General features: G+C 39.2%; 2 protein-coding genes across 6 annotated transcripts in view; one reads left to right on the top strand and one right to left on the bottom strand.

Moving 5' to 3' along the window:
- The window catches only part of TUBD1 (tubulin delta 1), a 32,993-nt gene extending 31,524 nt beyond the window's left edge, over positions 1–1,469 (bottom strand). The window contains exons 1-2 of the mRNA XM_066363140.1: positions 1,005–1,469; positions 426–643 (exon numbers count right to left, since the gene is read on the bottom strand). Of these exons, the coding sequence (XP_066219237.1) occupies positions 426–643; positions 1,005–1,036 (250 nt within the window). The 5' untranslated portion in view covers positions 1,037–1,469. The remainder of the gene's footprint in view (positions 1–425; positions 644–1,004) is intronic.
- A 363-nt stretch (positions 1,470–1,832) lies between these two features.
- Positions 1,833–25,287, top strand: part of RPS6KB1 (ribosomal protein S6 kinase B1) — a 43,014-nt gene continuing 19,559 nt past the window's right edge. Inside the window, exons 1-5 of one of the 5 annotated variants that reach the window (XM_066363146.1) lie at positions 1,833–2,110; positions 13,336–13,385; positions 14,404–14,524; positions 15,728–15,796; positions 23,437–23,584. In XM_066363146.1, the coding sequence (XP_066219243.1) occupies positions 1,970–2,110; positions 13,336–13,385; positions 14,404–14,524; positions 15,728–15,796; positions 23,437–23,584 (529 nt within the window). In that variant the 5' untranslated portion in view covers positions 1,833–1,969. Of the gene's footprint in view, positions 2,111–2,603; positions 2,711–13,335; positions 13,386–14,403; positions 14,525–15,727; positions 15,797–23,436; positions 23,585–25,287 lie in introns of those variants that run through there. The other 4 variants (XM_066363144.1, XM_066363145.1, XM_066363142.1 and 1 more) reach the window with 4 other exon arrangements.

Genomic DNA, 25,287 nt, shown 5'->3' on the forward strand with positions numbered 1-25,287 from the left:
TGAGCAAGGGGTCACTTGCTGGGCTGTAGCCCCCCTCCATCAAGGCACATATGAGAAAGCAATCAAAACAACTAAGAAGCCGCAACAAAGAACTGATGCTTCTCATCTCTCTCCCTTCCTGTCTGTCTGTCCCTATTTGTCCCTCTCTCTGTCTCTGTCACAGGAAAAAACAAAACAAAAAAAAACCATAGTCAAGAGGTAAGTTTTGTTTGTTTTTAGATTGGGAAGATCTGAGCATGCTCTTGTGCTGAGGGGAAAGATGCCACTATAAAGGCAAAGGATTTTAACACAGAGACAAAGGATCAAATGTAAAGTCATTCTCTAGTAAGATGGAAAGGGATGAAGTTTAAACACCATGTGGATGGCCTGGCCTTGAAGCAGTTGGTTATGTCAGAGTAAAGGAGAGGGCTGTGGACCACACATACCTCCATTTTTTTCCTCACTGAAGAATCTTTCTTTGCAAGATGCTTGATATGCCTCATTCTCTCTTTTACAGCAGAGTCCCTGGGGACCATGTGCATCACTAAATAAAGCATCAAATAGTTGAAAACCAATCTGATTGCCACACTGACCAAGTTGAATTGTTACTATTGACATGCTGAGGCACAAACTAGGCCTATTTCCTAAAAAAAAAAAGAGCAACCTGTAATAGAAAAAATATATAGGCTTTGAGAATCACTAGATTACCAATAAATAAAGAACTAATAAAAGTCCACATGTGTTAATATACATCAATAAAATATACAATTTTAAAATGCCATATATGTATATAGTGTTATTGATGAATTAGCTATGTTGTCTAAGAAACCAATCATTGAAGGAAGCTGTTCTTTTTCTCTACATGATTTTGGGTTTGGGATTTGCTGTACCCAAACCCATTCATAAGCATCTCAAAAGTTTCCAAAACCTGATTTGTATTTGCTATTTTCCTGTGCATGCATTTAGAAGAAAACAAAACAAAATGAATGATGATTGAAGGAATTAGTAGTATATACACTTACCACCATAGGGCACACAGAAAGCAGCAATTGTACATTTAGTTAACATTAATTTTCTCCTAAATAATGACTTTCTCTCTCCACCAGTCACCTTCCTCGCGTGATAACTACAGTAATACCTATTAGAAAGATTGTGTTTGGCTCAGGTGGGACAGCAAGGAAGGCCAATCTTGGAAAAATTGAACCAGATGAAATATTACAGCAAGTCTTTACTACTTTTTAGCAATGAAAATAGACTTTTTTGGGTAAATACCTCACATCAGGCCTATTCAGCTCTGGAAAAAGCAGTGTAAGTACCGTACTCTGTACTTAAAATTTTCAAACTACCCTGCAAACTAGGTATCATTATTCTAATTTTATAGATAAGGAAACTGAGGCTCTGAAAGGTTATGTGACTTTCGCAAGGCCACTGAGCTAGTAAATAATAAAGCCAAGACTCCCTTTCCCCACCAACCCTAGGAGTTCTCCGTTAACCCCACTCACTGACAACCCCAGCACCAGCCGTTTCTCTCCTTTGCAACATCAGAGGACATTATGCGCATGCTCACTTTCAATACCCAAAGAGCTAGGGAGAACGAATGCGCATGTTCCACAAACGAAGAGTTGTGTGAATGTTTTGTTTTTTTTTAATTCCTGTTCAGAAAGGTTACTTACGCATGTTCAATTTCAATTTATCAACTTCAGATGCGGTACGCATGTTCACTGTCTATCAAACGCTTTAGCTGACAATGCGTAAGATTTAGCTTCCACGAACAACTTCGGCTGGGGTTCTGCGCATGTTTTTGTCAGTACCCGACTCCTGGCGGTAGTTTTACGCATGTTCATTGCCCACAGTTCGGCTTCAGGAACACTATACGCATGCTCTAGCGCTGAACTTGAGAAGCCAGTCTAAGGCCTAGGCGCAGACGCACTGAGCCCAAGCAGCCGGTGATGGCGGCAGCGGCGGCGGTGGCTGCGGCGGGTCCGGGCCCATGAGGCGACGACGGAGGCGGGACGGCTTTTACCCAACGCCGGACTTCCGAGACAGGGAAGCTGAGGACATGGCAGGAGTGTTTGACATAGACCTGGACCAGCCAGAGGACGCGGGCTCTGAGGATGAGCTGGAGGAGGGGGTGAGGCCCGGGGTCCCGGGGGGCCGGAGGTGACAGGGCTGGGGCGGTGGCGCGGGCCCTGGAAGCACCGCGCGTCCGAGAGCGCAGAGACTCAGGGGGCGCGAATAGTCTCCAAAAGAAGCTGAAGCGCCACGCGGCGCGAGACAGGGGAGCGGGTGGGGCGGACCTGGCCCTAGGTGTGAGGCCTCTGCGGGGTTCGCAGGTGCAGGTCGCGTCCCTAGCCACCGATCAGCGCGACCCGGAGCAGTCTCTGGAGGGAACGAGACAGGGCGCGTGGTCGATTGCTCCAGCTGTTGGACTTGAGTGTGGCTGGGCGCGAGTGGTAGCGTGTGTTGGGGGGAGGGGGACTGCGCTTGCTGAGTGTCCTGTAAGTGCAGGTGAAGTGCGGAAGGGTTTCCGTTCGAGTGTAAGATTTCAAGTATTAAATCTTCAGACCTTCCACAACCACCTCTCTTCTCGGCCTGTCGCTTCTCTCCTAGGAAGCGCTCAGCTGTTAGAAGTGACAGCTGAAAACTTCTGTCGGGAGTAGCGCTGCCGCTGCTGTTACAACCACCAGGAGTTTTATTTCGGGAGCAAGGGGGCTCTGCTGCATCTTCCAGGGTTTGTTTGTTTGCTTTTTTTTTTTTTTTTTTTTTTAAATCTCATTCCGAGTGACTTAATTTTTTTAAAGCATTTATGACGACACACAGCATTTGTAACTTACTCCCCCCCCCCCCCCAGTTGGAGATGTCTACATTTTTTTCAAAATACTTTATGTAATTTGGGGTTGGAAAAAAACCCAGCGTTTACAGCTGTGATTTGGCTTGCCAAAAAATAAATTGTTTGAACTGAGACTTGTGAATGGTGGTGTGAGGGCTTTCCTTGCTGTAATCTAGGTTGTTAAATTTAGAATGGTTTTTCTTAATGCAACTCCTGGTTTTACCTTTGCTGTCTTAATAGTTTGTTATTCTTTGTGGAATATCATTCTCTTTTCAAGATAAATTTATTGAAAAATCACAAATTATGCCTTATGTTCAAAAATGGTGTTGTCAGAGTAAATCACTGATTCTGGGAAAATCCTCTGAACTCCATTGTCTAGTCGAGTACATGTTTTAATGACTGATGTTAGATGTTTGCTCTGAGTACCTAAGGGGTTTCCCGTTCTTTCCTTCACCCCAATCTTCTCCTCTGGCAAGTTGTGCCCTCCTTGTTGACAAGATTGAGATGCTATGTCTAAAGAACTTTGAAAACTTTAAGAAACTAAGTAGGCTAAAATAATATTGTTCTTTTCATAATCAAATGAGCCTAAATCAAAGTTACACAGTTTGGAAGGTGGATATTGAGGTGTGTACTTTTAATTTTTACACTTTTATTATTTTTAAATTTTTATTATTTTTTAAAAAATTTTATTGATTTTTAGAGAGAGAGAGAGAAACATCAATTTGTTGTTCCACTTATTTATGCATTTATTGGTTGATTCTTGTATGTGCTCTGACTGGGGATTGAACCCACTAAGCAACTGATTTACCCGACCAGGGCTGTTATTATTATTTTTTATTGATTGATTTTAGAGAGAGAGAATAGGAGAGAGAAAAACATTGATTTGTTGTTTCACTTATTTATGCATTCATTGGTTGATTCTTATATGTTCCCTGACTGGGGATAGAATCTCACAACCTTGACATATGGGACAATGCTCTAGCCAATTGAGCTACCTAGTCAGGACGAGATGTGTACTTTTTAATATGTTTGCATATGTAATTCCAGTTAGCTTCTTAATAGAACACATGATACACTAAATACAACTTGAAACAAAACGAGATGACTTTCATTATGTATAGCATAGTATTGTCAATTATATTGGCTCCATATGGCAGTGGCTTTGTAGCAGGGCAGGGGAGAAAACTTGATAGGAAGGGTGCTTTACAAAATCTTCATCAGTTGAACTGATAGAATTTCCAGACCCATTGGTTTATCAGGAGAAGTAAAAGGCATTGGCAGTAAATACTGTAGTAAGATACTATTATGAATTGGAACCTCATTGGGTTTTGGCCTACTCCTGGATATTTGTTTTGTTGGGTACAAGCAAATAGGATTTTGGGAGAGTGTGGAAGGAGAGGCCAAAAAATTGATAGAAACATGGCCATTACCCTGGGGAGAGGAACTTTGGAGAAAGAGCACAGGTAATTAAAGAGGATTTTGAGAAAGAGCTTTTAGCAAAATATATCTTACTTAGCAATTCTTTTGGAGTTAAAGATGTTTCTTTTGTGTGTGTTATTCTAAGAGGTTCCTCAGGTAGAATAGCAAAGAGAGTTGGTGTGGGATTGGGTTGGCCACCCAAAGGAATTCAGTGACATTCAGGTTCCTCTAAAATAAAACTTAAATTTTCTGAAAAATGAGAGAGGTTTGGATTTTTAGAAAATCAGACTATTGTGAATTGATACTAATATAATTAATATTCTGGCTATTTGTGAACTTATAACCTTTAGTACATAAACTTTTAATTTATTATTTATTTATTTGTTTAGTGCACAAACTTTTAAAACAATTAGTGCGTATCAAAGTAGCTTCACTTCTTCATTTTATAGTAAGGAAACTGAGGGATAGGCCAGGGAGATGATTGCCTAAGACCACATAGATAACTAGTGGTAGTGTCTTCTGACTCAATTCAGCAAGCTTCACTGCACAACTCTTTCATTGCGTTTACTAGTCTTGTTCATAATGTAGCCCTTTGTGGTGTGTTAGAAGTGAATTCAAATCCTTCCAACCATGCTCACTGCCTGTGTCACCTAGAATCAATTATTTAATCCCTATAATACTTTTTTTTTCTCTGTAAATGATTATTGCGTGAGATAAGTATATAAAGTACTCTTAAAATATCTTAACATATTAAGCAGTTAGCTAATTCATAGAGATAAAGCTGGTCAGGAACCAATCATTCAAGTTTACCCTCATCTATGCCTAGAGAGTTAGTAATAAATGCTATTATAGTAGAGGCTGCATTTTTAGGGCTGTAGTATCTTTTTTTTTTAAATTAAATCATTGGTACTATGTAAAGATATTTTTAAGTATGTTACACTGAGTGAATGTGTATTGTATTAGTAAATATATGTATTCTTTAGTGAATAAAAGATGAGAAAAGTAATTTAATACATTGATAGGTAAAATTGAAATAAAAATAACTCGATTGAATACCTCAGAGGACTATTATAAAACCAATGGATAAGAGGGTTGTTTTTTGTTACAGAGACAGAGAGACATACAGACAGAGGGACAGACAGACAAGAAGGGAGAGAGTTGAGAAGCATCAGTTGTTCGTTGTGGCACCTTAATTGTTCATTGATTGCTTTCTCATGTGTGCCTTGACTGGAGGCTACAGCAGAGCGAGTGACCCTTTGCTCAAGCCAGCAACCTTGGGCTACAAGCCAGTGGGATCATGTCTATGATCCCACTCTCAAGCCAGCAACTCTCCACTCAAACTGGTGAGCTTGTACTTAAGCTGGTGATCTTGGGGTTTAGAACCTGGGTCCTCTTATGTCCCAATCTGATGCTCTATCCACTGTGCCACTGCCTGGTCAGGCTAAGAGAGTTTTTTTTTTGTTTGTTTGTTTGTTTGCCTGTAGGGGGGTGTTTTGTTTTGGGATTTTTTTGCTGGTGATGGTATAATTTAGGGACAGTGAGTTGAAACTAAGGGAAAGTTTTCCTTTAGAGATTTTTGTTACATTATGAAAATGTTAGAAACCTCTGCCTTTTTTGGAGACACAAAGTTAAAAGAGTCTTAGAAAATTGTGATGCAATAGTTTAAAATCCTCAATTTTTACTTGACTAATTCAAAACTTTAGTCACAGAGCTTACTGTATGAGTTTCAGATTGGAATATTAGATGAACAAAACAGTTAAAAAAAATTTTTTTAGCCTGACCAGGCGGTGGCGCAGTGGATGGAGTGTCAGACTAGGATGTGGAGGACCCAGGTTCGAGACCCCGAGGTTGCCAGCTTGAGCGCGGGCTCATCTGGCTTGAGCAAGGCTCACCAGCTTGGACCCAAGGTCGCTGGTTCGAGCAAGGAGTTACTCGGTCTGCCGAAGGCCCGCGGTCAAGGCACATATGAGGGGGCGGTCAATGAACAACTAAGGTGTTGCAACGAAAAAGTGATAATTGATGCTTCTCATCTCTCTCCATTCCTGTCTGTCTATCCCTGTCTGTCCCTCTCTCTGACTCTCTCTCTCTCTATCCCTGTGGGGGGAAAATTTTTTTAGGGGTGGGGAGGGACAGACAAAGACACACATGCAGGAAGGGATAGAGATGAGAAGCATCAAGTCATAGTTGCGGCACCTTAGTTGTTCATTGATTGCTTTTTCATATATGCCTGACCAAGGTGGGGCTCCAGCTGAACCAGTGACCCCTTGCTCAGGCTAGTGATTTTGGGCTCAAGCCAGTGACCTTGGGCTTCAAGCCAGTGAGCTTTGGGCTCAAGCCAGCGACCTTGAAGTTTCAAACCTAGGAACTCAGTGCCCCAGAACAATGCTCTATCCATTGTGCCACCACCTAGTCAGGCAAAGGTTTTTTGTTTTGTTTTGTTTTTTGTTTTAATTTTTCTTAAATGAGAAGCAGGAGGCTGAGAGTTAGACTCCCACATGTACCTTGACTGGGATTCACCCAGCAAGCCCCCCGGGGGGGGTACTCTGCCCATCTGGGGCTGTTGCTCCACAACTGTGCATGAAGCAAGGCCATGGAGTCATACTCAGCACCCAGGGCCAGCTTCTCCAACCGAGCCCTGGCTATGGAAGGGAAGAGAGATAAAGAGAGAGAAGGGAGGGGGGGAGGGGGGGAGAAGCAGATGGTCGCTTCTCCTATGTGCCTTGACTGGGAATGGAACCTGGGATGTCCATAGGCTGGGCAGACGCTCTACCACTCAACCAAATGGCCAGGGCCCAGGCAAAAGTTTAAAATTGTTTAGTGCTTTGAAAAACAAAGTGCTATATAGTATGCATTCAGATATTTATGATTATGATAAATTATAGAAAAAAGCTCATTAGCAATGCTTATCTATTTTTTTCCCTTCTTTTCCAAGTAAGAGGAGGGGAGATAGAAAGACATACTCCCGCATACTCCTGGACAGGGATTTACCCAGCAACCCCTGTCTGGGCTGATGCTCTGACCATCTGAGGCCATGCTCACAACTGAGCGTTTTTAGCACCTGGGGCAGAGGCTCCTTAGACCAATCCTCAGTGCCTGGGACCAGTATGCTTGAACCAACTGAGCCATGGCTGCAGGAAGGGAAGAAAGAGAGAAAGAGAGAGCGAGGGGGAGCAGTAGAGAAGCAAATGGTCATTTCTCCTGTGTGCTCTGACCGGAAATTGAATCTGGGCCATGCACATGCTAGGCCAGTGCTCTGCCACCTAGCCAACTGACCAGGGCATCAATGTTTATCTTTCATTGTAGTAGATACTAACCATAAAGCATTTTAACCTAATTTAATTATTTTTTATTGAATTTATTGGGGTCACATTGGTTAATAAACCATATGTATTTCAAGTGTACAACTGTTATAACACATCTGCATATTGCATCGTACACTCACCACCACAGATCAAGTCTCTTTCTGCCACCATTTATACCCCCGTGGAGTTCTTCCACCTCCCTCTACCCTGTTTTCATCTGGCAGTCACCATACTGTTGTCTGTGGCCATGAAGTTTTTGTTTTTGTTTTTTGTTTGTTTTTGTTTTTACTTGATCCCTTCACCTTTTTCACCCAGCCTCCCAACCTCCCTCCCCTCTGACAGCTGTCAGTCTCTTCTCTTGTATGAGTCTTTCTGTTTTGTTAGTATGTTCATTAGATTCCGCATGGAAGTGCAATCACATGGTACTTGTCTTTTTCTGACTGGCTTACCTCACTTAGCATAATATTCTACAGGTCCATCCATGCTGTGGCAAAAGGAAGATTTCCATCTTTTTTACAGTCAAGTAGTAGTTCATTGTGTAAATATAACTCTGCTTTTTTATTCACTCATCTACTTATGGACACTTGAGCTGCTTCCAAATCTTGCCTATTGTAAATAATGCTACAATAAACATAGAGGTGCATATATTTTTTCAAATTAGGGTTTTGAGTTTCTTTACATACATTCCCAAAAAGTGAAGTTGCTGGGTCATAAGGCAATTCTATTTTTAAGTTTTTTGAGGAAACTCCACAAAAAACTACTGTTTTCCACAGTGGCTGTGCCAATCTGCATTCCCACAATTGGTGTGCAAGAATTCTCTTTTCTCCACACTCTCACCAACACTTGTTTGTTGATTTATTGATGATAGCCATTGTGATGGGTGAGGTGATATCTCATTGTGGTTTTAATTTGCATTTCTTTGATGATTAGTGACATTGAGTGGCCATCTGTATGTTCTCTTTGGAGAAGTGTCCTTTGCCCATTTTTTAAATTGGGTTGTTTATTTTTCTGGTGTTGAGTTGTACAAGTACAATTTATAAATTTTGGAAATTAAACCCTCATCAAATGTATCATTGGTGAATATTTTCTCCCATTCAGTAGGTTGTCTTTCCATTTGGTTGATGGTTTCCTTTGTTGTGCAAAAGTTTTTAGGTTTTTTTTTTTAATGTTTATTTTATTGATTTTAGAGAAAGGAAGGGGGAGAGAGAGAGGGAACATCAATCTGTTCCTGTATGAGCCCTGACTGGGGATTGAACCGGCAACCTCTGCGCTTCGGGAGGATGCTCCAACCAACTGAGCTATCCAGCCAGGGCAAGTTTTTTAGTTTGATGTAGTCCCATTTGTTTATTTTTTCTTTTGTGTCCCTTGCCTGAGGCAATATATCAGAAAAAGTATTGCTACAAGAAATGTGTGAGATTTTACTGCCTATGTTTTTTTCTAGGATTTACAATAAAGCTTCTTTAAATAGCCCAAGATTTTAGAAAATGTTTACCCCTTTTTCCCAGTTTATCTGAATTACTGAATCTTATTTTATAAGGAAATATCTGTGAATAGACAAGCAAGTGGAAAAATGATTTAATGAATATCTGGATTAAGAATATTTTACTGATTCTGCCTGACCAGGCAGTGGCTCAGTGGATAGAACATCGGACTGGGACGTGGAGGACCCAGGTTCAAAACTCTGAGGTTGCTGGCTTGAGCACAGGCTCATCCAGCTTGAGTGCGGGGTCTCTGGCTTGAGCATGGGATCATAGACATGACCCCATGGTCACTGGCTTGAGCCCAAAGATCACTGGCTTGAAGCCCAAGGTCACTGGCTTGAGCAAGGGGTCACTCGCTCTGCTGTAACCCCCTGGTCAAGGCACATATGAGAAAGCAATCATTGAACATCTAAGGTGCCAAAGAATAGATGCTTCTCATCTCTCTTCCTTCCTGTCTGTCTGTCCCTAGCTGACTCTCTCTCTGTCTCTTGTCAAAATAAAAAAAATTTTTTTAAATTTTACTGATTCTATAATAATCTATTTAAATTTTTATAAACTGCTCTCTTTCATTGGAACTTAATGCACATTAAGTTGAATTTATATGCAATTTTAATTTAAAACTCTGCAAATAGTCATTCTGCCGGGCTAGTTTGAAACAGTGTATCTTGTATAGTACTGACATGAGTATGATTCTACTTTGTCAGTTATAGTGGCAAACAAAGAAAGCATTGGTTGAGTCATAAAGCTTAAGGCAGCAGAAAAAATAAATCTGAATAAAGACATTTCTGTGAGAGTTGTCAGTACATATTCTATATAGTGTTAGTTTTATGCTTCTGGTGTGAGACTTTTCTAAAAGAAACTTTGAATAGCAGAAAAGAATTGTGCCTCAAATGCTTCTGCTCCAGAAGGTAAAGGTAGGAAGTTATAAACACAGATGCAAGTGGTAATACAGGCCTTTCCAGCTCCAGAAATAAAACATAGCCATAGGGAAACAAAACAAAACAAAACATAGCCATAGGGCATATATTTCTAGGTGGCTTCAGAGTCATGGTTAGTGTTAACTACTCTGTGCTCTTTAATTTAGAATTAAATAAAACAAACATTAAAGAAAAAATTATAGAATAATCAGTTTTGTTTATTTTTAATTTTCTTTAAGTGAGAAGTGGGAGGAAGAGGGACAGAGTTCCATGTGCACCCCAACCAGGATCCATCAGGCAAGTCCCCTATGGGGCGGTGCTCTGCCCATCTGGGCCAGTTGCTCTGTTGCTTGGCACCTGAGCTGCTTTACTTCAGTGCATGAGGCGAGACCATGGAGCCATCCTCAGCGCCTGAGGCCAACTTGCTCCAACTGAGCCATTGCTGCGGGAGAGGAAGAGAGACAAAGGGGAGGGGGTGGAGAAGCAGATGGTCCTGTATGCCCTCACTGGGAATTGAACCAGGGATATGCACACACCAGGCCGACACTCTAACACTGAGCCAGTCAGCCAGGGCCATAATCAGTATTTTTGTTTTGTTTTTGTTACAGAGGCAGAGAGAGGGACAGATAGGGACAGACAGACAGACAGGAAGGCAGAGAGATGAGAAGCTTCAACTCTTCGTTGCGGCACCTTAGTTATTCATTGATTGCTTTTTCCTATGTGCTTTGACCAGGGGGCAGCAGACCGAGTGACCCCGTGCTCATGCCAGCAACCTTGGGTTCAAGCTGGTGAGCCTTGCTCAAACCAGATGAGCCCATGCTCAAGCCAGCGACCTTGGGCTTCAAGCTAGCAACCTCTGAGCTCAAGCCAGTAACCATGGGGTCATGTCTATGATCCCATGCTCAAACTAGTGACCCTGCACTCAAACTGGTGAGCCTTCTCTTAAAGCTGGTGACTTTGGGGCTTTGAATCTGGGTTTTCTGCATCACAGGCTTATGCTCTATCCACTGCACCACCTCCTGGTTAGGCTCTTTTCACTTTCTTGTTAGTGTCTTCGGAAGTAGAGTTTTACATTTTGAATAAATTCAATTTATTGATTTTTTTCCTTTAATTGTTCATGCCTTTGGTGATGAGTCTTAAGAAATCATTGTCTACCCAAAGATCATGAAAATTTACACCTCCTAGCTTTCTTCTAGGAATTTTATAGTTTTAGCTTACATTTAGGTCTCTGATTTATTTTGAGTTAATTTTTGTATATCACGTGAAGTAGGGGTCAAAAGTAATATTTTACTTAAGGATATCCAGTTGAACCAGCACCATTTTTTGAAAGACTGTTATTTTCCCTATTGAATTTTTTTGGCATCTTTGTCAAAAATCAGTTGACCAAAAATGTAAGGGTTTATTTCTGGACTCTCAGTTCTATTTAATTGATTTATATGTCTATTTTATGCCAGTACCACACTGTCTTGATTGTTGCCGCTTTGTAGTACATTTTTTTGAAATCAGGAAGTTTTAGTCCTCCAACTTTGTTCTCCTTTTTCAAGATTGTTTTGGCTTTTTTTTCGGTCCCTTGCATTTTTTTATTTTTATTTTTTAAAAATTTTTATTAATTTTAATGGGGTGACATCAATAAATCAGGGTACATATATTCAAAGAAAACATGTCCAGGTTATCTTGTCATTCAGTTATGTTGCATACCCATCACCCAAAGTCAGATTGTCCTCCGTCACTTTCTAGTTTTCTTTATGCTCCTCCCCCTCCCCCTTGCATTTTTTTGTAGGAATTTTTAAGATCAGCTTGTCTGCAAGAATGGAACCTGGGATTTTGATAGGATTGAGTTGAATCTGTAGAACAACTTGGATACTATTGCCATCTCAATATTAAACCATCTGATCCATGAACATGGAATGTCTTTTTGATTTATGTCTTCAGTAAAATTTTATAGTTATCAAGTGCACAAGTCTTACCATTCTTTTTTCTTTTGTAAAAAGATTTTATTTATTGATATCAGAGAAAAGAGAGAGAGAAAGGATGGAGGTGGGATGAGCGAGGTAGGGGAGCGAGAACTATGAATTTGTAGTAGTTGCTTCTTGTATGTGCCTTGACTAAGCAAGCCCAGGGTCCCGAATCAGCAACCTCAGTGTTCCAGGTCAACACTCCATCCACTGTGCCACAATAGGTCAGTCTTATCCTTCTTTTGTTAAATTTTGTTTCTAAGTATTTAATTCTTATTTTTTATTTTATTTTTTTAGTGAGAAGAGAGAGACAGACAGTAAGGGAGAGAGATGAGAAGCATCAACTCATAGCTGCAGCACTTTAGTTGTTCACTGATTGCTTCTCATACATGCCTTGACCAGGGGCTTCAGCTGAGCCATCGACTCCTTGCTCAACCCAGCAACCTTGGGCTTCCAGCCAGTGACCATGGGATCATGCCAATGATCCCACGTTCAAGCTGGATGAGCCTATGCTCTCAAACTAGGGACCTTGGGGCTTTGAACCTGGAACCTCAGTGTCCTAGGTCAGTGTTCTATCCACTGAGCTACTACTGGTCAAGCTCTAAGTATTTTATTCTTATTGATGCTATTGTGAATGGAGTTATCTTAATTTTTAAAATATATTTTATTGATTGATTTTACAGAGGAGGATGAGCGAGAAGCATCAGCTCATAGTTGCTTCATTCTAGTCGTTTATTGCTTGCTTGTGTATTTGCCTTGGCCAGGCAAGCCACGGGTTTGAACCTATGACCTAAGCATTCCAGGTCGATGCTTTATCCACCGCACCACCACAGGCCAGGCTGAAGTTAATCTTAATTTTATTTTTGAATTATTCATTGCTAGTGTACAGAACATTAATTAAATTTTGCATTTGCTTATACTTTGGTCAGAATAAATGTTTGGCCAACATGACTCCTAATGATTTGAGAGTGTAGCTTAATTATTTTGCATTGATCAGCCATATTGTACACTAAAATATCTTGGACTAGTTGTGGTTACCTTAGGCTTAGTTAGGTTATAGTTACATAAGGTTTATAGCATTATCTTAGTCTTTTGTATCAGAACAGTACTTTGTATAAAACAATGAATTTAGTAACTCATACTCAGAATTGTAGTACCTTCAGTTTCATTATATACAAAATAAATTAATTTTTGAAGGAAAAATTAAATGGTTTTATTCATAGATAATTGATGAGTAGCATCTGTAGCTTGGTTGTCATTCAAAATTACAAGTGTAGTCCCCTTAGTTTTTTTTGCATACTTTAGTTTGTTTATCACCATATTTGCCATTAAAGTATAGAGAATTTTTAGTGAGGTTCATTTCATTTGTTCTCCTTCATTAACGGAGCAAAACATTTTAACATTTTTATTTTGTGAGATTATTTATCTTTAAAACTTTAACATATTTTTCAGGGTCAGTTAAATGAAAGCATGGACCATGGGGGAGTTGGACCATACGAACTGTAAGTTTATATGAAAATATTTTATTGTGCTGTCTTTCTTACAAGTAGGGTTATCAGCTCCAGTTCATTAGCCATTGTATGATTCCACTGAATTGTTCTTAAATGTATATAAATAGACTTAATTTATTGAGTTTGGCATCAATATTATAACATTCAGGACTTTGATATCATGTATGGATTTTGAGAAAAGATACTCATTCATATTCGGAGTATACTGAATATGAGCCTTAGTGGGTTAGGAATTTTTGTTAGTTTAATAAAGAGAACCACCTTTTCTTACTGAAAAATAAAATTATTATTATTGCCCCCAAAAGTCAAATGGTCCCTGTTTTCCTTGTAATACACCATTCAAACAGAGATCTGTGCAATTGAAAGTCATTTAGGCATGTTTTTTGAGGGGAGTATGGTGATTAATCTGCTCTGTACCCCAACTCTGGTTTGGGTGGGGAGACTGAGGAGATCGCTCATATTGAAACATTTAAGTGACAGACAAAATTGCCACCCTTCTGGAATCTTTAAATCATGTTCATAGTAGATATAGAAGATGTGTGGATATATTTTATTTGCAAGAATTTATGTAGCATAAAGACTTATACCCATTGGGTACTTTTAGGAATCTTGAGGTTTTCTGCTGAAGTTGCCAAATGAGGTTGGATGATACCTGATCTAATAGACATTTTGAATTAACTAAATTTGAATAACTTGATGACTTTTTCCTTTGGCAACTTAATAAACTTGTTCTAATTTATCTTACTTTGTGGGTACTTGATGCTTATGAAAGTAAACACTTGCTAGCACATTCTGTAAATAAGCAGATAAGGATGCAATTTATAAAACTACCCTAATCTTGACCTACCATGTCATTGAATCGTCATGTTTACTTAAAATACAGATACTAATTTTGCTATCATGTACTTTTCCCCCTTAACTAAATTGGATTACATTTCTCTCTCTAACAATATGCTGAAAGTAGTTTAACTTTTTGCAAATTTACTTTTGGTTTTGCTTTTCTCCCCAGTGGCATGGAACATTGTGAGAAATTTGAAATCTCAGAAACTAGTGTGAACAGAGGGCCAGAAAAAATCAGACCAGAATGTTTTGAGCTACTTCGGGTACTTGGTAAAGGGGGCTATGGAAAGGTAGGAAGTATTTTTGAAATGAGAGCTGTTATCTGTCTTTGGTAGATCGATTTTTTTTTTATACCCTGGTTTTAGCAGTCCTCTTCAATCTTTGTTTGCTAGCTATCAGCAAAGGATATAATCACTTACCCTGTATCATTGGAGGGATGTACAAGTAGTTCTCCTCTTTCTAGCATCATACAGGTAAAAGCCTGGCATATAATTGACATTCAGTATTTGTTGAATATAGACAGCTGTGCCAAGACAAAGTCTGTTATTAGAGGATTCATTTCTTCCTTTGACTTTAAATGGTACTCTATAGGTATCCTTTAAAAAAACAAATCACTCTTTACTTTCAAGAGGCCTGGTATATTAATACCTTTAATACCTTTTACTGTTGTCTGTTAATCTGAATTGGTTTTCTTTGATTTACAGTATCTAGAGCAAGAGTTAGGGAAGCTGAAAAATATAAGAGGGGAGAAGAAAAATGATGAATAGAACTCCTTAATTTCATAGTTTTGCCCAAGGCTTTTTAGTTTAAGACCTCACCTCTGTGTGTTCTGCCCAAGACAATTTCAATTTATAACTATATAGTTTGAGAACTATGTATGCTATTCAGTAGTGTTAATTTTTGCCAAGCATGACATGACATCTGTGATATATTTTTAGGCTTAAGGAGACATTCTAATGATCTTGAATGTATAACACATGCCCTTTGAGTCTTACATGCTTTAGCTGTTGCATGAAAATGTTTTTTAACTAGCTATTTTAAGGAGTAGGTAAATGGTTATTCCTGTCAGCTATTATTAAATAATTTTAGGTGAAGCAAGAACAGTGGCATTCTTGGGAGAAATTTATGAAATATTTTATAATTTTTAAGTTTGGTATTATGCTTCTGGGAACCCTGATTATAGCTTTTTATTTAGCAAACATGTATTCTATGTATAAACATGGAATGATTGTCATTAGATGGTCATTGCCCAACTGTGCCACCAGATGTCAGCAGACCAAATAGGAAAGCCCAGGTTGTGAAACGGATTTCACTACTAATCTTTAATATAGTCTCTTTTAGCCCCTTATTTTTGTACACAGCCCTTCTTGGTGCTAGTTTTTATAAGACTATGAACTACTGTATCATTTGTTTCTTATAAATAGAAATTAAGGGCGTGTGACTAGCATAGTCTAGCCTTTAATAACACACAAACGCTTTTATTTTTTATACAGGTTTTTCAAGTACGAAAAGTAACAGGAGCAAATACTGGAAAAATATTTGCCATGAAGGTGCTTAAAAAGGTGATTCTTTTCTTCCTCTTTACTCCCAAACTATATTCTTAATTGCTATAAAATCTACATTTTGGCCTAAAAGTCTCAGTCAAAAAATATTTCTAACATAATTATAAGTCCTCTGAGAATGGGACATTTTTTTTAGAGAGAGAGAGATATAGAGAGACAGAGAGGGACAGACAGACAGGAAGGGAGAGAGATGAGAAGCATCAACTCATAGTTGCCTCACCTTAGTTGTTCATTGATTGCTTTATCATATGTGCCTTGATGGGAGTGGGGAATGAAGGGGCTCCAGCTGAGCCAATGACCCCTTGCTCAAGCCAGCAACCTAGGGCTCAAGCCAGCGACCATGGAGTAATGTCTATGAGCCCATAATCAAGCTGGTGACCTCAGGATTTCAAACCTGGGTTCTCAGCGTCCCAGGTTGATGCTCTATCCACTGCGTCACCTCCTGGTCAGGCAGAATGTGAGATGTGTTTGATTATTCCTGTTTATTTTCTACTTGTTGAGGGTAGAGAAGAGAGCTCTTCCAGTTTCTTCTCTGAGGTAACTCTTTTAGTTCTTTGTTCTGATCTCTGTATTTCTAAGTAGTGAGCATATGCTACTATTAATTCATCAGTTTTAGACTTATGTATTGACCTTTATTTTACTCGCTTTTACCCCTTCCTCTCTTAACCCTGTCCTCTCATTTTGCTTCAGTTTCAATGAATCTTTTTTTTTTCAAGAGAGTGGTAGGTGGGAACGAGGAGAGAAGAGAAACATCAATTCGTAGTTGTAGCATTTTAGTTGTCATTGATTCCTTTCTTATAAGGGCCTTGACCAGGGACTCCAGCAGAGCCAGTGACCCCTTGCTCAAGCCAGAAACCTTTGGGCTCAAGCTTATGACCAAGGGGTCATGTCTATGATTCCACGCTCAAGCTGGTAACCCTGCGCTGGAGGTGGTGAGCCCACACTCAAGCCAGGGTTTTGAATCTGGGTCTTCAGCGTCCCAGGTTAACTACTATCCACTGCGCCACCAACTGGTCAGCCCATTGATTGATTTCTTTTATGTACCCTGACTGGGATTGAATCCACAACCAACTGAACTATCTGGCGAGGGCAGCTATTTTTTCTTTTTAATTATTTTTGAAATTTATTGATTTTATGGAGACAGAGAGGGAAAGAGAGGAAAGGAGAGAGAGATGAGAGAGCAAGAAAGACAGGAACGTTGATCTGTTCCTGTACGTCCCTGACCAGGGATTGAACTGACAGCCTCTGTGCCTTAGGACAATGCTCTAACCAACCAAGTCATCTGGCTGACACATTTTAAATTTTTATTGTATTTATTGGGATGACATTGGTTAATTCACTTTATTCTGAATTCAGCCTAATCAACATGATCTACCACTTAAGTCAGTTGCTAGCCCCATTGACCTTATGTTCAGGAAAGTCCTTATTTTAATCAGTTCAGTTGTTAATGCTCCTTTATTCCTATATCTCAGCTACTGATCATTTCTGGTGAAAATCAGACAAACGTGTAGATTGCTGCTGGGTTAAATTCATAGTCCCCATTTCATTTGGACCCTTAGAACTCTCCAAACATTTTTCTACATGTCCCTGGACAACTTTTCATTCTCTAGAACTCTTGGAGCCTTTACTGCCCATCCCTCTGCATTTAGCGGACCTCTTTTCATCCTGCTTGGGGCTCTCAGGTGTGACTCCCTTTGACTTCCTGCTCTGAACCCCACCCTCAGTACTGCAGTCATCTGCATTTGCTCTTGTCTCTCTTTCTCTTCAGTCTTAGTGGGACATGTGTTTCTTCTTTCCAAGGCTAAGCCCTCTTTTGTTTTGGATCCCAACCCTTTCTACTTCTCTAGGGTCTTTTCTCTGCCACTTCTCTCTCTCTCTTTTCCATCTTCTATCCTGACTCCTTTTTTTAAAATGTTTATTTTGCCCTGGCCGGTTAGCTCAGCGGTAGAGCGTCGGCCTAGCGTGTGGAAGACCCGGGTTCGATTCCCGGCCAGGGCACACAGGAGAAGTGCCCATTTGCTTCTCCACCCCTCCGCCGTGCTTTCCTCTCTGTCTCTCTCTTCCCCTCCCATAGCCAAGGCTCCATTGGAGCAAAGATGGCCCGGGCGCTGGGGATGGCTCTGTGGCCTCTGCCTCAGGCGCTAGAGTGGCTCTGGTCGCAACATGGCGACGCCCAGGATGGGCAGAGCATCGCCCCCTGGTGGGCAGAGTGTCGCCCCTTGGTGGGCGTGCCGGGTGGATCCCGGTCGGGCGCATGCGGGAGTCTGTCTGACTGTCTTGCCCTGTTTCCAGCTTCAGAAAAAAAAAAAAAAAAAAAAAAAAAATGTTTATTTTATTGATTTTAGGGAGAGAGAGGAACATTGATCTATTCCTATCTGTGCCCTTGCCTGGGATCTAACTGGCAACCTCTGTGTTTTGTGATGAAGCTCCAACCAGTTGAGCTATCTGGCCAGGGCTGACTTTTTAAATTTAAATATATTCATGTCTTTGCCATGTTTAGCCAAACAAATCCTTTCTTCACTCATGATCTTTCTGTAGCTTTCACCCTCTTTGCCTTTTATAGCTGAATTTCTTGAAAATCATGTTTTATTCTTTTTTATACTCACTATATTTTGACTTAATGATTACTGTTTCAATGAAATTCTTCTTCCCTAGGTCACCATCCATCTCCTGATCACTGAATCTAATGGTCTCTGCTTAATTCATGTTTCATTTACATTTCTGTTGCATTGAAGCTATTGACCACAGCATTTTAAAACACTGCTTCCTTGACTTCTGTGATTCTACTTTATTAGTTTTTTATTTTATCTCTTAGTCCTCCCTTTCAGATCTTTTCAGAATTACTTATTTTAAAAATTCAAACCTTCTGAGCAGTTAAAAAAATAATTTATCTTGGAAATTTTTCAAGCTTTCCAAAGAGTTACAAGAATAATACAATGATCACCAATAGTTAAGTTTGCCATATTTTCTTTGTCTGCCCCTCCCTCTCTTCATCCTCTCTCTCTATATATGTATATTAAATTATTTTATTTGTTATACAGTTTGAAAGTTAGCTTTAGATATAATGGTACTTTGCTCTTAATTTTTTTATCTCTGTACATATGTATTTCTGTATGTATGTATCTCTTAAGAATAAAGGCATTTTCCTACATAATCACAGTATAATTTTCACACTTCGGAGATTTAACATTGATGTACAATACTGTTTTTAAATACTTTGTTCATACTCAAACTTCCCCAGTTGTGTCAGTTATATTCTTTATAGCTGTTTTGTTTGTGTTTACTATTCAGAATTTAATCAAGGATCATACATTGCACTTACTTCTCTGGTCTGCTTAGTTTCCTTTGCACTGGAGCCATTTCTCAGCCTTTTATTTTTTTGAGAGAGGAAGGGTGGGAGAGAAAGAGAAGCATCAACTTGTTGTCCCACATAGTTATGCACCTGATGTGCCCTAACTGGGGCTCAGACCTATGCTGTTGTTTCAAGCCCTGATAAGCCAGCACCCTTGGGATCTAGCCAGCGACCCTGGATTTGAACTTGGCACTCCAGGACTATTCTTTGTCATTGTGCCACCAGCCAGGGCTTGCTTTTTTTAGTTTTAGTTTATTTTTTTTGTCTTTCATGACATTGACAGTTCTTGAAAGAGTCCGGGCTAATTTTTTTTTTTTTTTAAAGATTTTATTTATTGATTTTACAGAGATGCATCAGCTCATAGTTGCTTCACTTTGGTTATTCATTGGTTGCTTGTTACATGTGCCTTGACCAGGCAAGCCCATTGTTTCAAACTGGTCACCTCAGTGTTCCAGGTCTACACTTGATCCACTCTGCCACCAAAGGCCAGGCTAGTTGTTTTGTAGAGTATCCCTTAATTGGATATGCTTCATTGTTTCCTCATGAAAACACTTAAATTTTAAATTTAGGTTAAATACGTTTTGCAGGTGTCTTGTGATCTCAGTGCATAGGCTTAGAAAGTACATTATGTTGGCCCTGGCCGGTTGGCTCAGCGGTAGAGCGTCGGCCTGGCGTGCAGGGGACCCGGGTTCGATTCCTGGCCAGGGCACATAGGAGAAGCGCCTATTTGCTTCTCCACCCCCCCCCCCCCCCTTCCTCTCTGTCTCTCTCTTCTCCTCCCGCAGCCAAGGCTCCATTGGAGCAAAGATGGCCCGGGCGCTGGGGATGGCTCCTTGGCCTCTGCCCCAGGCACTAGAGTGGCTCTGGTCGCGGCAGAGCGACACCCTGGAGGGGCAGAGCATCGCCCCCTGGTGGGCAGAGCGTCGCCCCTGATGGGTGTGCCGGGTGGATCCCGGTCGGGCGCATGCAGGAGTCTGTCTGACTGTCTCTCCCCATTTCTAGCTTCAGAAAAATACAAAAAAAAAAAGAAAGTACATTATGTTAATCTGTCCTGCTTTCAGCACATTTGATCACTTGGTTGAGGTAGTGTCCACCAGACTTTCCATTGTATAAATACCATTTCAGCTTTGTAATTAATAAGTATTTATGGAATGATAGAGGCTCTGTAGTATTCTGTTCTAATAATTTTTTAAAAAGATTTTATTTATTGAATTTACTGGGGAGGGGCATGGGAATAAAAAGTATCAACTCATAGTTGTTTCACTTTAGTTGTTCATTGGTTGACTGCTTGTTGTATGTTCTTTAATCAGGCAAGCCCAGGGTTTCATACCAGTGACTTCAGCGTTCCAGGTCAACCCTCTAGCCACTGTGCCACCACAGGCCAGGCTCTGTCCTAATAATCTTTTACCCAATAGTATTTTTTGTTGCTTTTTTTTTTTTGTGACAGATAGAGAGAGGTACAGAGAGTGGGATAGACAGGGACAGACAGGAAGGGAGAGAGATGAGAAGCATCAAGTGTTCGTTCTTGTTCTCTATCCACTGTGCTACTGCCTGGTCAGGCTCATCTTTTTTATTTTTATTTTTATTTTTTTATTTTTTTGGTATTTTTCTGAAGCTGGAAATGGGGAGAGACAGTCAGACAGACTCCCGCATGCGCCCGACTGGGATCCACCCGGCACGCCCACCAGGGGTGAAGCTCTGCCCACCAGGGGGCGATGCTCTGCCCCTCCGGGGTGTCGCTCTGTTGAGACCAGAGCCACTCTAGTGCCTGGGGCAGAGGCCAAGGAGCCATCCCCAGCGCCTGGGCCATCTTTGCTCCAGTGGAGCCTCGGCTGCGGGAGGGGAAGAGAGAGACAGAGAGGAAGGAGAGGGGGAGGGGTGGAGAAGCAGATGGGCGCTTCTCCTGTGTGCCCTGGCCAGGAATCGAACCCAGGACTTCTGCACGCCAGGCCGACGCTCTACCACTGAGCCAACCGGCCAGGGCCTCAGGCTCATCTTTTTTGATAGAGAAACCAAGAGGGTGTCAGCTGTGCCCCTTACTACTAAAGTGTCATTGTTTCAGGCTCTTCCAGTGGACAGAGCTAAGAAGTTTTGTTTTTGCTTTTGTTTTTTTCTGCTTTATTTATTATTTAATTTTGGGGGGACAATATTGGTTAATTGTTTTTGTTTTAAATCATGGCTTCATATTGATATCTCTAAATCCAGTCCAATTTCATCGAGTTCTTTTTCCCTCAGTTCATATTTACATCTCTATATTTCCATAATGAGATGCCTGATAATATGAGTAAATTTACTCATTTACTCAGTTGTACAATATATGCATAATAGTTTGAGAATACCAATTCTAGCAGCTACAAACCTACTGTCATTTAAGATTTCTTAAGTACAACATAAAGGAAATATATTAAATAGTATTATAGTAACTATGTATAATGCCAAATGGGCACTGGAAATATTAGGAGGACCATTTTATAAAGTATCTTGATTGTCTAACCACTATGCTGTACACCTGAAACTAATACAAAATAATATTGAATGTAAGCTGTAATTGAAAAAAAAGAAAAAAGATTTCTTTGCAATTTTTGAAATGCTGTGCTTACATATATGTCACTAGTATGCCGTGTAGTTATTTAAATATTTTTTTCTACTGTGGTAAAATCTCAATGAAACATTCAGTTAAATATATGTAGTTTTGTTGTATTCAGTTTTATTTCCTTCCCACATTCTTATTGATTTTATTTTATTTTTGAAATGTATAAAACATTAACATGGTTCAGAATTCAAAATCCCATTTTATAATCATAGTAATATTTGATTTAGGCCAGAAAAAAAATAAATGAGAAAACCATTGAGGTGTTATTCAGAAGGTTTATCTCATTCTCTTTTCTACTTTTCTCGTCATTAGTTTTGGTTTATCTTAATTGTGTGTTATAATTGCAGATATAAACAGATACATATACTTATTTTTCCCTTTCTTACACAAAAAGGTAATATACTATGCATACTGTCATGCCATATATGCTGTTTTGCACCTTGCTTTTATAGAGATGTTTTTCATTCTTTGTATAGCTTTTTCACACATTATGTAGCTAGTTCATGGATTTTCAGCCAGTATTTTATGCTTGGGCATTTAGGTTGTTTCTAATGTTTCCTTTTTACAAATAATGTTGCAACTAATAACCTCATGTATATGCTTTTTCATACCGCTGGAGATGCTCCAGAACTTAGTGCCAGAACTTAGACTTAACATGTCCAAAACAATGCATCATTTTCCCCCAAAGCTTTTTTATTCATTTCCATTTTGTTATTAAATGACACCATTATCTATCCTATTACTTGAACAGAAACCACAGTATCATCATTTCTTCTCACATCTAGTTAGTTAGCAAATGCTGAAAATGTACCTTACTCCCCCCCCCTTTTTAACCTTTATTTTCTTAGTTACAGGTCTGATATACTGCTTAGTTTACTGTACTGGCCTCCTAACTGGTCTCATTTCATTTCTTCTCTAGAACTCCACATTGTTACTAGAACTGTCTTTCTGAAAGCCAAGTGATACTCATTTCCCTTACTTCAACATTTCTCCTCTGCCTCTAAGATAAGATTCAAACACCTTTGCATACCGAGACCATCTATTTCCTGGCCTCCTACTGCATCTTCTGCCTAATCTCTAACCACTTCTAACCATACTGAACTACTTATAGAATTGCTAGACATGTCTTGTCCTGTCAAACCTCTTTTGCACTGGGAATGTTTTTTATGTCTTCCATGTTTCATCTTAGAAACTTTTCATGATACAGCTTAGGTACCACCACTCTCAGGGAAGAGTTTTTTTGGTTTTTTTTCCCAAGACTTCTTGCCAAATTAGATGTAGTTGCTCTGTTCACCTGTAGCACCACCTTATGCTTACCTCTATTGACTTACCTCTCTTCCCTGAGACTTTGCTGTCCTACGGGCGAGAGACCCCCTTCTGTTAGTTCTGCTTTCTTGTTACAGAGCCTGGAGCACAGTACACATTCCACATTTAATGAATATATCAATAAACTTAATCTGTTCACATTTTTTTTAAAAAAAGTATCTTTAGGTTTTCATTTTCATGTTCACTGCAAGAAATCCAAACAGTGCAGATATAAGAGGTAAATGTCTTCCATTTACCCCATCTCAATTTCTAGTGGTAACTATGATTAATAGGTTAATATGGGCAAGAAAAGCACAAATTAGATTTTCCAGTTACTATAGAATCAAATGTCTACTATTTTGTTCTTATAGATCATCTCTTTTCCTTTAGGCAATGATAGTAAGAAATGCTAAAGATACAGCTCATACAAAAGCAGAACGGAATATTCTGGAGGAAGTAAAGCATCCTTTCATTGTGGATTTAATTTATGCCTTTCAGACCGGTGGAAAACTCTACCTCATCCTTGAGTATCTCAGCGGTCAGTACACATAGTTTGGTGTAATTATTTGCATTTGCTCCAGAAACTGGGTCAAAACATTATTTTCCACTGGCAAAATACTTTTTACCAATGTGATCAAATAGTTCTTAAAATTGATGAATACATTGACATAAGAAATTCAGATGTAACAGATGTTCTTTTTGCTGACAAATATGAAAGAAATTTTAAAGTTTTTTTTTGCACCCATCTATAAAATTTTATCTTAATTCTTTTTTAATAAGTTACTTAACAAAATAACAAATACCTAATTGAGCTATCAAATTGACTGCACTTCGGTAAGATACTATAATTCAAATAAATCATTTAAGTATTTCTTTCTGAACTGAAGTGGAAAACTTACTGACAGTATTGTTTAAGGTATTGAGTATTTTTGGAAATGTATCTCTTAAAACAGAAGTATTTTGGTATAATGTAGCCTCATTGATAGATTATGCAGTTTACATTAAAAATCATCCACATTTTCCAGAATTTACCACCTCCTAGGAATATTCTCATATTGTTTCTAGATCACAGCAAACACACTGAGTTTTCTTAAAAATAGAGATTTCTCAATAGCATGTAACGTGGAACAGAAAACTGAAGAATTTAGTAACTTTTGTGACATTTTCCATTTTTTCTTGTAACTTAATTTTGACATAATTTTAGATTTACACAAAAAGTTGCAAGATTAGTACAAAGAATCCCCACATACCCTTCACCAAGATTCCCCCTGTTATCATTTTTCTGCAATTGTTTCATTCTTGTCTTTCTCTTTCTATGTATATATATATATATATGTATGTGTGTATATATGTGTATATACACACATGAATACATATATATGTAATTTTTTTCTAACTGTTTAAGAGAATGTTGTAGACATGATTTCCCTTTACTCCTAAATACTTTAGACTTTAGCATATGTTTTCTAAAACCAGTGATAGTATTTTACATAACTATACTAAAATTATTAAAAATAGGAAATTAACATTGATACAGTAATATCTTCTTGGTTTTCTTTAATCTGGAACAGTTCCTTAGTCTTTCTTTGTCTCTCATGACCTTGATATTTTTGATGGCCAGTTATTTTGTAGAATGCATCAATTTGTGCTTATCAGATGTTTGCTCAGGATTAGTTTCAGGTTATGCATTTTTGGGAGGGCCATCCAAGTGACATTATTTCCTTCTCTGTGTATCAGATCAGGAGGTACACAACATATGAATCTTTGTCCCATTACTATTGATGTTAACTTTGGTCACATGTACAAGGTGATATCTGCCAGTTTTTACCCTGGTGAGGTTTTCCCTTTGTAATTAAAAAGTATCATGAAGAGATATTTTGAGATTACTTAAGTATCTTGTCTCTCATCAAGCTTTTCACACATACGGTTTTAGCATCCATTGACTCTTGCCTAAAACAATTAACTGTGATGGTTGCCAAGTGATTTTTCTTATTCCGTCATGCCTTCTTCATTTATTATTTGGCATTCAGCTGTAATGAAGAGCTTTCCTATCTTTCCCATTTAAAAATGTATTTAGGATTTATTTGTTCATTGAATTATATCACTGTAGACTCATGGATTATAAGATTATTCAGTGAAATATAACTTTATCATCACTTATTTTGATACTCAAATGATGCTGTGCTTTTTACAGGGTTGCTGCCCGGTTCTTTTTGAGTAATGAGACTATAGGCATTAACT

This window comes from Saccopteryx leptura, chromosome 2 (genome assembly GCF_036850995.1).
Source record: "Saccopteryx leptura isolate mSacLep1 chromosome 2, mSacLep1_pri_phased_curated, whole genome shotgun sequence".
NCBI classification, from domain to species: domain Eukaryota; kingdom Metazoa; phylum Chordata; class Mammalia; order Chiroptera; family Emballonuridae; genus Saccopteryx; species Saccopteryx leptura.